General features: G+C 47.7%; 1 protein-coding gene across 1 annotated transcript in view; it reads left to right on the top strand.

Moving 5' to 3' along the window:
* Positions 1 to 232: 232 nt before the first annotated feature.
* The window catches only part of DDX27 (DEAD-box helicase 27), a 20,609-nt gene continuing 8,621 nt past the window's right edge, over positions 233 to 12,220 (top strand). Inside the window, exons 1-11 of the mRNA XM_007446403.1 lie at positions 233 to 358; positions 2,379 to 2,525; positions 3,709 to 3,768; positions 4,047 to 4,212; positions 5,514 to 5,554; positions 5,672 to 5,758; positions 6,434 to 6,539; positions 8,001 to 8,174; positions 8,849 to 8,999; positions 11,651 to 11,750; positions 11,870 to 12,011. Coding sequence (XP_007446465.1) covers positions 266 to 358; positions 2,379 to 2,525; positions 3,709 to 3,768; positions 4,047 to 4,212; positions 5,514 to 5,554; positions 5,672 to 5,758; positions 6,434 to 6,539; positions 8,001 to 8,174; positions 8,849 to 8,999; positions 11,651 to 11,750; positions 11,870 to 12,011 — 1,267 coding nt within the window. The 5' untranslated portion in view covers positions 233 to 265. The remainder of the gene's footprint in view (positions 359 to 2,378; positions 2,526 to 3,708; positions 3,769 to 4,046; positions 4,213 to 5,513; positions 5,555 to 5,671; positions 5,759 to 6,433; positions 6,540 to 8,000; positions 8,175 to 8,848; positions 9,000 to 11,650; positions 11,751 to 11,869; positions 12,012 to 12,220) is intronic.

The raw sequence follows: 12,220 nt of genomic DNA, 5'->3' as shown, positions 1-12,220 counted from the left end.
CACACGCCTCCAACCGTCCCACCGTTTTCTGAGCACCGAGAGAATGGATTTTGTATAACACAAACGCCGTGCCTTGCCTTCGTCACACAAACCACGCCCCAGGTTGCCGCTCGCGCGCCGCGAGAGTTTGCGAGAGGGGGCGGGCCAGGGCGGCCTCCAAGAGGAAGTGACGTAAGCACAAGCGCAGTGATTATGCGGAGGTCGCGGAAACAGGAGAGCAGCTTAGCGCGCCGCGCTGGTTTCCGGAAGTGGCTGCTGCTGCGACATGCTTGCGGAGCTGGGTTTAATCGGGACCATAGGCGAAGATGATGAGGTGCCGGTGGAGCCAGAGACTGACTCCGAAGACCAGGAGGAGGAGGTATGAGCCGATCGGGGTGGGAGCGCGGCGGCGGGCAGCCGATGTCCTTGACTGCTTCCCTTCCCCGTGGTGCCTCAGGTCCCTGCCCCCAAGGGCTCAGCATCCTCTGCCAGGCCGGCAAGTGTCCCTGGGTCTCACCCGGACCCCCAGATCTTCCTCAGTTTGCTCGCCACTAGCTTTTCCTCACCTCCACACCTGTGCTCGTGCTATTCTCTGTCGCCTTGGTGAACTCAGTACCCATTCACTGAACTGATATTTAATCCAGGCGCTGTGTCCTAGAGATCCAGAGACAGAGTCAGTCCTGCTTCCTAGTCAAGGAGCCATGGTTATCCATGCGTTCATTAAGTCAGTATTCATTGACTATTTATATGTGCTACACCTAGTATTAAGCATTCAGGACACAGCAGTGAACAAGAAGGGCAAGGAACACCGCTCTCCTGAAGCTTATGTTGTGGTGGGCAGTTAGAGACATTAAACAGCATAGCAATTAAAAAGGGACTGGTGTCATGAAAAGGTGCGCATCCTTTAAAGCTCCAGCTCAAGTGCTTTCCCCTCTGTGGCCTCATCTGCTTACTGACACCTCTGGTTTGGGCGTCCCTCGGCCTCTACAAATTCAGCTTTTCCAAAGCTGAACTCTGGTCTCCCTCACCCTCCCAACCTGCTTTATCTCAAGCCAGAAACCTTGGAGTTATCCAGCCTCTTTCCCCTCCAGTGTTCTGCAGGCTACCTCGGAAATGTCTCTTAAGCTTCTTCCCCCCTCAGTCCACACTGCTTCCGCCCTTGTCCAGGATACACTGCCATCTTGTACCTGGATACCTACAATCCTAACATACCTGGTCTCTGTTTCTCTTGTCGCCCCTCCCCCCAAGTGTATTTTCCACTTAACAGCCAGAATCTTTTCGTTTCTTGAATGGAAAACTATCACAGAAAAATTATCACTTATATGTGGAATCTAAACTACGACACAAATGAACATATCTACGGAACAAAAACAGACTCACAAATATAGGGAACAGACTTGTGGTTGCCAAGGGGGGGTGGGGGGAGGGAAAGACTGGGAGTGTGGGGTTAGCAGATGCCAACTATTATGTATAGGAAGGATAAACAACAAGGTCTTACTGTATAGCACAGGGAACTAGATTCAATACCCTGTGATAAACCATAATGGGAAAGAATGTGAAGAAGAATATATATGTATAACTGAGTCACTTTGCTGCACAGCAGAAATTAAACACAACATTGTAAATCAACCATACTTCAATAAAATTTTTTTAGAAAATTGTCATAGAAAAGGACTGAAGGAAATATGGCAAATGATAGTGCTAAACTTCAAGTATAGCTTGAAGTGCTATACAATTACCGGTTTAAACCAGGTACTGGAGAAATGAGATATAGTCATTACTAATAATAAAGTTTAGGGTCAGAGTTCTTATGAAATTGTTTAACTCAAGTAAGAAAAAAAAAAATCAGTATAGCACTTTTTAGTTCTCAGGGTTTTTTCTTCTGTTTATCCTCCTGAAGCCATAGTTCAGCCAGTTCTCCTTCCTTTCCCATTTCCAAATGTATTGGGTTAAAAAAATTTGTTGCTGTTGTTATTTATTTCTAACTTAATTGAATTGTGGTCAGAGAACAGAGTCTGTATAATATTGATTTTTTTGAACTTATTGAAGATTTGCTTAAAAGGAATACTACGTGATCAGTTTCTGCAACTATTCCACGTGTGCTTAGAAAGAATACATGCTAGTGCAGTGTTCTCTGTATGTTCATTGGAATAAAGCTTATTAATTGTGCTGTTCAAATTTTCTACGGACTTACTCATTTTTTTTGTCTGCTTGATCTGTCAATTATTGAGATGTGTTAAAATCTCCCAGGACAATTGTAGATTATTCTACTTCTTGTCATCTGTCAGCTTTTGCCCTGTATATTTCTGTTCTCTTATTGGGTACCCTCATTTCCTTCCTCTTTTTCCAGTGTTCTTTCATCTCAGTCCCATAGTCATCCTGCTTCTCCCTCTTCCCAGGGGCCCATCGTGCTGGGCAGAAAGCAGAAAGCCTTGCAGAAGAACCGCAGTGCCGATTTCAACCCTGACTTTGTTTTCACTGAGAAGGAGGGGATGTACGATGGCAGCTGGGCCATGGCTGACGTCATGAGCCAGCTCAAGAAGAAGGTGAGACTGACACAGATAGGCAGTTCCAGGCTGTAGGCTGTTACGGTTGGACAGTGGGCTTCAGGGTCCAATGGTTTAGGAATGCCAAATGTTACATATAAATTGCTTAAAAAATGGACATAGCTATGTTACAATTGTCTCTTTTCTAGGTATTCGCTCCTTGTTTTGAGTATTAGAAAGAAACCTTTTTTATGTTGTTTTGTAACAAAGAACAATCTAGCAGGCATCCTCGGGAGTGGTGTTTTTGAAAGCTTGACTCTGCCCCACAGATACTATCACTCTCTGTCACTTGCCAGGTGATCTCATGTGGCCTTTCTGTTTAGGGTCCCTGGTTCCCACACATCACAGCCAAAACTGCCGTGAATGTCTCTGTCATCTGCTTGTTTGCCAAGACCCTGTGCTTTTCTTTGAATCTGGTTAACCAGCTAGAAGGTGCTTAAAAGTTGTTTTCCATTTCACGTGCTTCCGAGGGAAATACTGCCTGCTCAGGGCAGTTTAATCCAGACCCTGCTGGTCCTTGTTCTGTTTCAAATAAAACAGCATTGCCTTTTCAAAGTCATCTTGAGCGGGTTTTTTTTTTTTCCTTTTCATGTGTACTTCATGTAGTTACTGACTTGGTCTTATAGCACTTACATTCTAGCAGGGTAGAACATGACTAGACAAACAAGTAAGCCGTTCCTTATGGCTGTGGTAAGCACTGTAGCGGGTCAGGGTGCTTTGAGGCGGTTCAGGGTGCTTTGAGCGTGCATCAAGGGGGCCTGCCATTACCTCACCTTTTGAAAATTTTAGCAAGATCCAGCGTTACCTGAATTTGCTCGCCTTTCAACAGTTTGATAGGCTAAATTATGTCCGATGGGCAAGGGGAAGAGTTTTTCCAAGTAGCATTCAGATACAATGTGACATCTCTTGGTAACTGTATCATTCTCAATATTAAACACCTACAATGTGGGTGTTCTTACTGGTTCCAGGTAATTTGAAGTTTTTTCACAAAAAGACCATTTATTTAATGGTTTTTTGTTTGCTTGTTTGTTTTGTTGTGAATAATCTATGGATTGATTAACCTGTCCAAGTACAGATGAGCTTTTTCTATATTTGACATCTGAGACCCTACCTTAAGAAGCCCTTTGCTTTATCTCTTTCCCATACGTATGTTTCTTTTTCATCTTTTTATTTTTATCTGTAGAGGGCAGCCACGACATTAGATGAGAAGATTGAGAAAGTTCGAAAGAAAAGGAAAACAGAGGTGAGTAAGCAAAGCAGTTACTTCTCTTTGTAGGTGAGCCCTGAGCTTTACTCTCAGCGTGACCACACCATTTCTCTTGGAGCCTAGGTTGCAGTACAGCTGGTGCAGGCAGGCTTTCTCTGTGTGTCTGTGGTTAATAGTCACTAAGAATCCACATAGTTTTCTCCCAGGCCTGGGAGCATAATATTTTTCCCTTCCTTCCCTTCCCTTTCCCTTCACAGGTTCTGGATTTCCTGCAGTTTGTAGTCGCCTTGCTTTATTACAGTTTCTTTTTCTAGGATAAAGAAGCCAAATCTGGGAAATTGGAGAAGGAGAAAGAAGCAAAGGAGGTCTCTGAACCAGAGGAGCAGGAAGACTTTGAAGGGAAAGATGAGGAAGCCACAGAAGATGAAGAATCAGAGACTGACTACTCGTCAGCTGATGAGAACGTCCTCACCAAAGCAGGTAGGCGATGCTGTCAGAAATGGGGACAGGAAATGGGAGTGCTCGCTTTTACTTTGTAGGTTATCCTGTGCTCTTCTACACAGTTAAATGTAAGATCTCCGGGTCGACCTCCTTTTTTTTTTTTTTTTTTAATTATTTTCTTTTTTTAAATGAATTTATTTATTTATTGGCTGCGTTGGGTCTTCATTGCTGTGCACGGGCTTTCTCTAGTTGCGGTGAGCAGGGGCTACTCTTCATTGTGGTGCGCGGGCTTCTCATTGCGGTGGCTTCTCTGGTTGCGGAGCACAGGCCCTAGAGCGCGTGGGCTTCAGTAGTTGTGGTGCGCAGGCTCGGTAGTTGTGGCACACAGGCTTAGCTGTTCAGTGGCACATGGGATCTTCCCGGACCAGCGTTCGAACCCGTGTCCCCTGCATTGGCAGGCAGATTTTTAACCACTGTGCCACCAGGGAAGTCCCGACTTCTTTTCTTTTAGCTTCTCTCTTTTTTTTTTCGGTACGCGGGCCTCTCACTGTTGCGGCCTCTCATGTTGTGGAGCACAGGCTCCGGACGCGCAGGCTCAGCGGCCATGGCTCATGGGCCCAGCCGCTCCGCGGCATGTGGGATCTTCCCGGACCGGGACACGAACCCATGTCCCCTGCATCAGCAGGCGGACTCTCAACCACTGCGCCACCAGGGAAGCCCTAGCTTCTCTTTTTCCTTGGGATTTTGTTAGGGTTGTTGTACTTTGCAGTCAGAGTTCACTCTTTTTCTTTTTCCTTTTCTTTTTTTTTTTTTTTGGTCATGCCGCGAGGCTTGCGGGACCTTAGTTCCCCGAGCAAGGATCAAACCCAGGCACCAGCAGTGAAAGCGCCAAGTCCTAGCCACTGGACCGCCAGGGAGTTCCCACGTTCACTCTTTTCCTCATCTCCAGCCCCACACAGCTGTTGGCACTTCTATGACTCAAACTTATTTGGGGTGATAGGTCCCCCCCCAACCTCAGATGAGTCCAGCCACGTAGCAGATGCTCCATTAATATTTCTTGCAGAAATGAGTGCTAAAGCATCCTTATATAGCACAGTGGTTGGGAGCCTTGTCTCTGGAAGCTGCCAAGTTTGCTTCCTGTCTGACCTCAGGTGAGTGACTTACCTGCACGGCTGCACAGCCTCCGCTTCTGTGAGGCGACGCTGGTGACAGGAGCTCCCTCAGGTTGTTGCATGGATTCAGTGAGGCGTCCATCCACGTAATGCACTTAGGACAGTGTCTAGCAGACTGAGTGCTCAGGAAGTATGAGCCCTGATTATCAGCTCTCTTTTTCTCCATAGATACACTCAGAGTAAAGGAGCAGAAGAAAAAGAGAGGACAGGTGAGTGTGGGCTTGGACAGCAGTATGCAGCCTGTTTTTACAACCTGAAAGAATTTTAAGGTCATTTAGTTCCCTTTTTGCTGAACTCTCATTCTGTCTTTTGATTTTCTGATGTAGGAAGCAGGAGGATTTTTTGAAGATGCATCTCAGTATGATGAAAACCTCTCATTCCAGGACATGAACCTTTCCCGCCCTCTTCTGAAGGTAGTGGCTTCTTTTGTCAACCATGGGATTCTTGCAGTCGCCCCGTAACCGGGCTGTCTGCCCTAAACTGGGCTCGTGGCCTCCCTGAACTCTGTTGTCCAGAGAACCCTCTTACACAAAGATTTCCATCGTGGCCTGTACAGCCCTGCCCCTTCTGGGCCCCTTTGATGATGTCTGTCAGCAGCCATTCTGCTCTGGCCGCACTGGCCTCACTGGCCCTCACACAGGCCAGGCGTCTTCTTCCCCAGGGCCTTTGTGCTTGCTGCTCCCACCGCCTGGAAGATCGTTCCAGAAATCTGGCTGGGGTGCTCTTCGCCTCTTTCAGGATTCTACTCAGTACCCCCTGCTCAATGAGACCTTCCCTGACAGCCCTTCTGTAAACTGCTCTCATCCCCTCCCCCTGCCCTTGCCAGCCCCCTTGACTGCTGTAGCTTTCTCCATAGCATTTATCTTCATATGACACATGTTTGTTTCCAGCCTCTTTTTTCTACCAGATTCTGAGGGCAGGGTTGTTCCTTTTGTTTGTTACTATATCCTCAGGGCCTAGGAAAGTGACACACAGTAGGTGGATTGAATGACCGGGAGGGATTGAAACCTGTTTGGAAACCTGCCTTGTTTGTTTTGTGCTGAGACCCCCTCCTCTCCTCTCTGACCCTATCTTTTCTTTCTCTTCAGGCCATCACAGCCATGGGCTTCAAGGAGCCCACACCGATCCAGAAGGCATGCATACCCGTGGGTCTGTTGGGGAAGGACATCTGTGCCTGTGCAGCCACTGGGACAGGTAAAAAGGACAGGGACGTGGGGGTGGGGGAGGGAGAGGAGGAAGAAGGAGGAGGATGTGCAGCATAGGATAGGCTCTGGGTTGACTTACCAAAAGCCCACTTTGCCAAATATGCAAATATAAATTTTAATGCAATAACATTATATATTCTGTGTAGTAACTTCCCTTTTAAAAACATATTAATATATATTTTTCTGTTTTTTTAAAAATACTCTTTACTTTTTTTAAATAGGGCAGTCACAGGTTACAAGTTTCAGGTGGTCTGGTGAAGGTCATTTTTATTTAATCCTATCAGGGTGTCTCTGTGACCATGACCTCCTGTCACTCCCATGATAAGCCCCTGTCATAGGAGTAGAGATTTTATAAAAGGGATGTTTATCACAACATTGTTTATTAGTGCAGTTAATTATATAGTCATGTAATAGAATAGAATAGAAATAGTCATGTAATAAAATACGATGCAACCATTTAAAAAAAATTGAGTACTTAAATAGGAAAATGTATGTTTTTTTTAAAGGGAAGTTACTAAACAATATATAGTGTTATTGCATTAAAATTAATATTTTTGTATTTTTGTCCGTTAAAAAAAATGATTGGTAATATAGATACTGTTTTGGTAATGCTTACCTCTGGTTGGCTGAACTGTGGGTGATTTTTATTGCTTTCTTTTTTTTTTTTTGTATTTCCCAGATTTTTTACACTGACCATGTGATTGATTGATTGATTGATTTGTTTGTTTGTTTGTTTGTTTTGCCGTACTCGGGCCTCTCACTGTTGCGGCCTCTCCCGCTGCGGAGCACAGGCTCCAGACGCGCAGGCTGAGCGACCATGGCTCATGGGCCCAGCCGCTCCGCAGCATGTGGGATCTTCCCGGACCGGGGCACGAACCCGTGTCCCCTGCATCGGCAGGCGGACTCTCAACCACTGCGCCACCAGGGAGGCCCAATTGATTGATTTTTAAAATTTATTTTATTTATTTATTTTTGGCTGTGTTCTTCGCTGCTGCATGCAGGCTTTCTCTAGTTGCGGCGAGTGGTGGCTACTCTTTGTTGCGGCGCACAGGCTTCTCACTGCGGTGGCTTCTCTTGTTGCAGAGCACAGGCTCTAGCCATGAGGGCTTCAGTAGTTGTGGCACGTGGGCTCAGTAGTTGTGGCTCACGGGCTCTAGAGTGCAGGCTCAGTAGTTGTGGCACACGGGCTTAGTTGCTCCGCGGCATGTGGGATCTTCCTGGACCAGGGCTCGAACCTGTGTCCCCTGCATTGGCAATGGATTCTTAACCACTGTGCCACCAGGGAAGCCCTGACCGTGTGATTTAAAACCAGAAAAAAAGTTTTATGAAAGATAAGTTGCTTCATTTCCCTCTGAGTAGATATGTAGGTTTTCTGTGTGCAGGTGAAAACCTGGACCTGGGAAGGACAGAAGCTTTTCTCATTTTGCTTTCCTGCTGCCCTTCCCTCCAGGTAAAACTGCAGCTTTTGCCCTGCCCGTCTTGGAGCGTCTGATCTACAAACCCCGTCAGGCCCCAGTGACCCGTGTGCTGGTGCTGGTTCCCACCCGGGAACTGGGCATCCAGGTGCACTCCGTCACCAAGCAGCTGGCCCAGTTCTGCAGCATCACCACCTGCCTGGCTGTGGGTGAGTGTCTGGCTGAGGGCTGGCTGCCTCTGAGAGAGTGTGGCGCGGTGGAGGGGGGATGTGCGCCACCGTCTGAGGGTGACGGGTACAGGAAAGCCTTCATGTGATTGAAACCACTTAAAAATCAGATGATGTTTTCACGGTAGATAGTGAAGGCGATGGGGAGGGCTTTGACTGAGGCTTCACCAGCCTTGCAAAATGAAACTTCAAAATGATGAAACAAATTTTTTCTTGATACTGAACAAATTTAGGATATAATTTTGTCTTGCATGAATAATGAATCAAATATTTATTGGGGCAGAATCTTTCTGATGATGTTTAGTATGATAGTGTTATCTAACCTTCATTTTATCCTCCTTATGCAGTAGGAAATTGTAGGTGATTTAGAAAGATTATCAGTTTCTCAGCTGCATCTCTCAGTTGGTGGATGGTTGAATTGTTGTATGCTGAAGTGGCTTTGTGTCATCATCGTTTTTGATTTTTGCACTTAGCACAACTGTAATTAAATAATCTGTCTCTCCCACCATATTGTAAAATCTGCGCAAGTGGGGCCTCTGTCAGTCTTGTGCTCTGCCGTTTGCTCGGCATCTGCTGTGGGAGCTGGCAGGTAGCAGGGCTCAGTCCATACTGGTGAGTGATTCAGCTGGCTGCCTGGTGGGCTTTTCTTTTTGCAGGCGGCCTGGACGTGAAGTCTCAGGAAGCAGCTCTCCGGGCAGCGCCTGACATCCTCATCGCCACCCCGGGCCGGCTCATCGATCACCTCCACAACTGCCCTTCCTTCCACCTGAGCAGCATCGAGGTGCTCATCCTGGATGAGGCTGACAGGTACACCTGAAATGGTGGGGTCCCCAGGGCCACACCCCGGGGCGGGAACCTGCACTCTGCCTGGCCCTACATGGCTCTGACCAGTTCAGCTGTTCATGTTTGAGCCTTTGTCCATCTTAGCCCGGATTATCCTGCTCTTTTTCTGTAATGTGATGGTTAAGAGGGAAGGCAAGTTAAATTCTGGCTCTACCGCTTCCTGAGATTGGGAAACGTTATTTAGAGTCTCAAAGCAAATCTTTTCTTGTTTGTAAGTGGGGGATAAGTACCCACCTCATGGTGTTGAGGATTCAAGGAGTAACTCCAATAAAGTGCCCAGTGCGTAGGGAGGATTCAACCAACAGCCTCGATCACTCTGATGCAGGCTCCCCCTCCTTCCCCCCTTCCTCCTCTTCCCTCCCTCCCTCTCTTCCTTCCTTTCTCTCATTCGTGTCCCATCTGCTCACCTCTTTCCTTCGTGACTCAACAGAATGAACTCTTAATGAACTGGACTGCTGTGGAGGTGGCAGGGTAAGGAGGCTGTTCAAGTTTACTCTCAAACTGAAGCATCTCCAAACTAACCAGGTCCTTAACCAAGTTTCTCATCCTCTGTGCCCCTCTCCCGCTTCCCATCCCACTGAAGGGCAACTCCATCCTTCTAGTTGTTTAGGCCATATTCTCAGTGCCATTCTTACCTCCTCATTTTCTCATCCCCCCCAGGATATCCATTGGTAAATCCCATCCACACACTCCCACTTTGGGGCTTCTCTTCTGCATCGTCGTTCCCTCAGCTTGGAATGACCTCCTTTACCTCCTCAGGTCTCTGCTCCAGCTGTCACTTTGCTGGCCACTCTATAACAGTTCCTGGGACTTCCCTGGTTGTCCAGTGGTTAAGAATCCGCTTGCGGGCTTCCCTGGTGGTGCAGTGGTTGAGAGTCCACCTGCTGATGCAGGGGACACGCGTTCGTGCCCCGGTCCGGGAAGATCCCACATGCCGCAGAGCAGCTGGGCCCGTGAGCCATGGCCGCTCAGCCTGTGCATCCGGAGCCTGTGCTCCGCAACGGGAGAGGCCACAACAGTGTGAGGTGCACGTACAGCAAAAAAAAAAAAAAAAAAGAATCCGCTTGCCAATGCAAGGGACACGGGTTCGATCCCTGAAGATCCCACGTGCCACAGAGCAACTAAGCCCATGCGCCACAACTACTGAGCCTGCATGCCACAACTACTGAAGCCCGTGCACCTAGAGCCTGTGCTCCGCAACAAGAGAAGCCACCGCGATGAGAAGCCCACGCACCGCCATGAAGAGTAGCCACCGTTCACTGCAACTAGAGAGGAAAGCCTGTGTGCAGCAACGAAGACCCAGTGCAGCCCCCAAAAATAACTAACTAAATAAATGAAATATTTTTAAAAAAACAAAAAAACCCGGTTCCTCCCTTCCCCCCACACCCCTGCCTCGTCCTTCCCTTCCTGCCTTATGTTCTCTGAGATGCTACACCTCCTTGACCTCCCGCACTGTTACCTGAATGCTCGTGTGGTGGCTGTGTCCCTCTTCTCCCCAGAACTTCATGTTCGAGAAGGGCCGGCTTTGTGTTGCCTGCTGCCACATCCCAGTACCAGGGCCGTGTCTAGAATCTGGCAGGTGCACAGTAGGTGTTGAATAAGTGGTAGACTGCCTCCCCCGAGCATTCTTGAGGCCTGAAGGAGGTAAAGGAGATCGTTCTAAGCCAAGGGAACATGATCTGATTTAGGTTTTAAATATCAAAAATATCAATGTCTCAAAAGACCAAGAAAGGCCGTGGAAGTTTCAGACTGAGACCAAAGAGACACGACAACTAAAGGTGATACCTGTCCCTCAACTGCAGCCTGAACTGGACGAGAAATACTGTAAAGGATTGGGTGGGTTGAAAAAATTGGAGTCACAGTAATTTCTCAGATGACTGTTATCTGCAAAGAGAAAGAGGTTCCTTTCCTCCACCACTGAAGTGGTGAAGACACCACTTCAACCAAGTGGCCGAACTGCAATGCTGGAACAAACTGTCTGTCTCCGGATGGAGTGAGAGTGAGGTGCACAGCTGCCCCCCACCCCGCTCCCAGCAGTGATTGTTGAATCCAGTCACTGGAGAATGATTAGACATATTCAGAGTGTGAAAAAGGATGAGAGGACTTTGTAGACTAAGGGAGACTAAAGAGATGTGACAACCAAGTACAACGTAGGAACTGTCATTCCTGGACTAAAAAAATAAAAAGACAGCTCTAGAATGACGTTTGGGGGACAGTTAGGGAAAACTGAATATACATTGTACTTTAGATACCATTCAGACACTTGAATTTCTCAGGTGTGATAACGACATTGTGTTTATGTAGGAGAAAGTCACCGTTCTTAGGGAATGTGTGCTGAAATATTTAGGGGTCCGGTGTCATGATATCTGCAACTTAATAGCATATGATTCAGCAAAAGAAAAAAAAGAAAGACTAAGCAAATATGGGCAAATGATAATTCTTGGTGATCTTGGAAAAAGGGTAAAATAACAATAATTAAATAAGTAAATAAATGAGCCTGAAACATAACCAATGACAGTATCGAAACATCACCTGTGCAGTGTTTTCTATCCTTCATCAATACAGATGCAAGCCCAGTCCATTTCTCTTGATTCCTCCCCTCCCCCGCTCGCCAGGATGCTGGACGAGTACTTCGAGGAGCAGATGAAGGAGATCATCCGAATGTGTTCCCACCACCGCCAGACCATGCTCTTCTCAGCCACGATGACGGATGAGGTGGGCTGTAGGGAACAGAGGGTTGGTGCAGAGGACCCCGGGCTGAGCTGGAGCGCCAGCTTGCCTCCCTCCCTGCCACCTGACAGGCTGGTCAGCACCCCTGCCTTTGTGCCTGGCAGGTGAAAGATCTGGCTTCTGTCTCCTTGAAGAATCCCGTCCGGATATTTGTGAACAGCAACACGGATGTGGCCCCCTTCTTGCGGCAGGAGTTCATCCGGATCCGGCCAAACCGGGAAGGGGACCGGGAAGCCATCGTGGCAGGTGAAAGCCCAGGGTGGGACTGAGCAGGGAGGGCTGCTCAACTCCCCTGAGCTTCACACCGAAGTGTTGGTTTTTCCCCGGCGACTCCTCCATCCGGTCTCCCCTGCCCCAGCGTGTGGTACTGCTGTTCCTCTGCTCCACGAGTTCTTCCTCCCTTTCTTTCGTCGCTTCACCTCCCTTCCGCCATCCAGTCCTCTTTATGTCCTGCT

The sequence above is a fragment of the Lipotes vexillifer genome, unplaced genomic scaffold, assembly GCF_000442215.2.
Source record: "Lipotes vexillifer unplaced genomic scaffold, Lipotes_vexillifer_v1.1 scaffold251, whole genome shotgun sequence".
NCBI lineage: Eukaryota > Metazoa > Chordata > Mammalia > Artiodactyla > Lipotidae > Lipotes > Lipotes vexillifer.
This window is presented reverse-complemented; position numbering and strand designations above follow the sequence as displayed.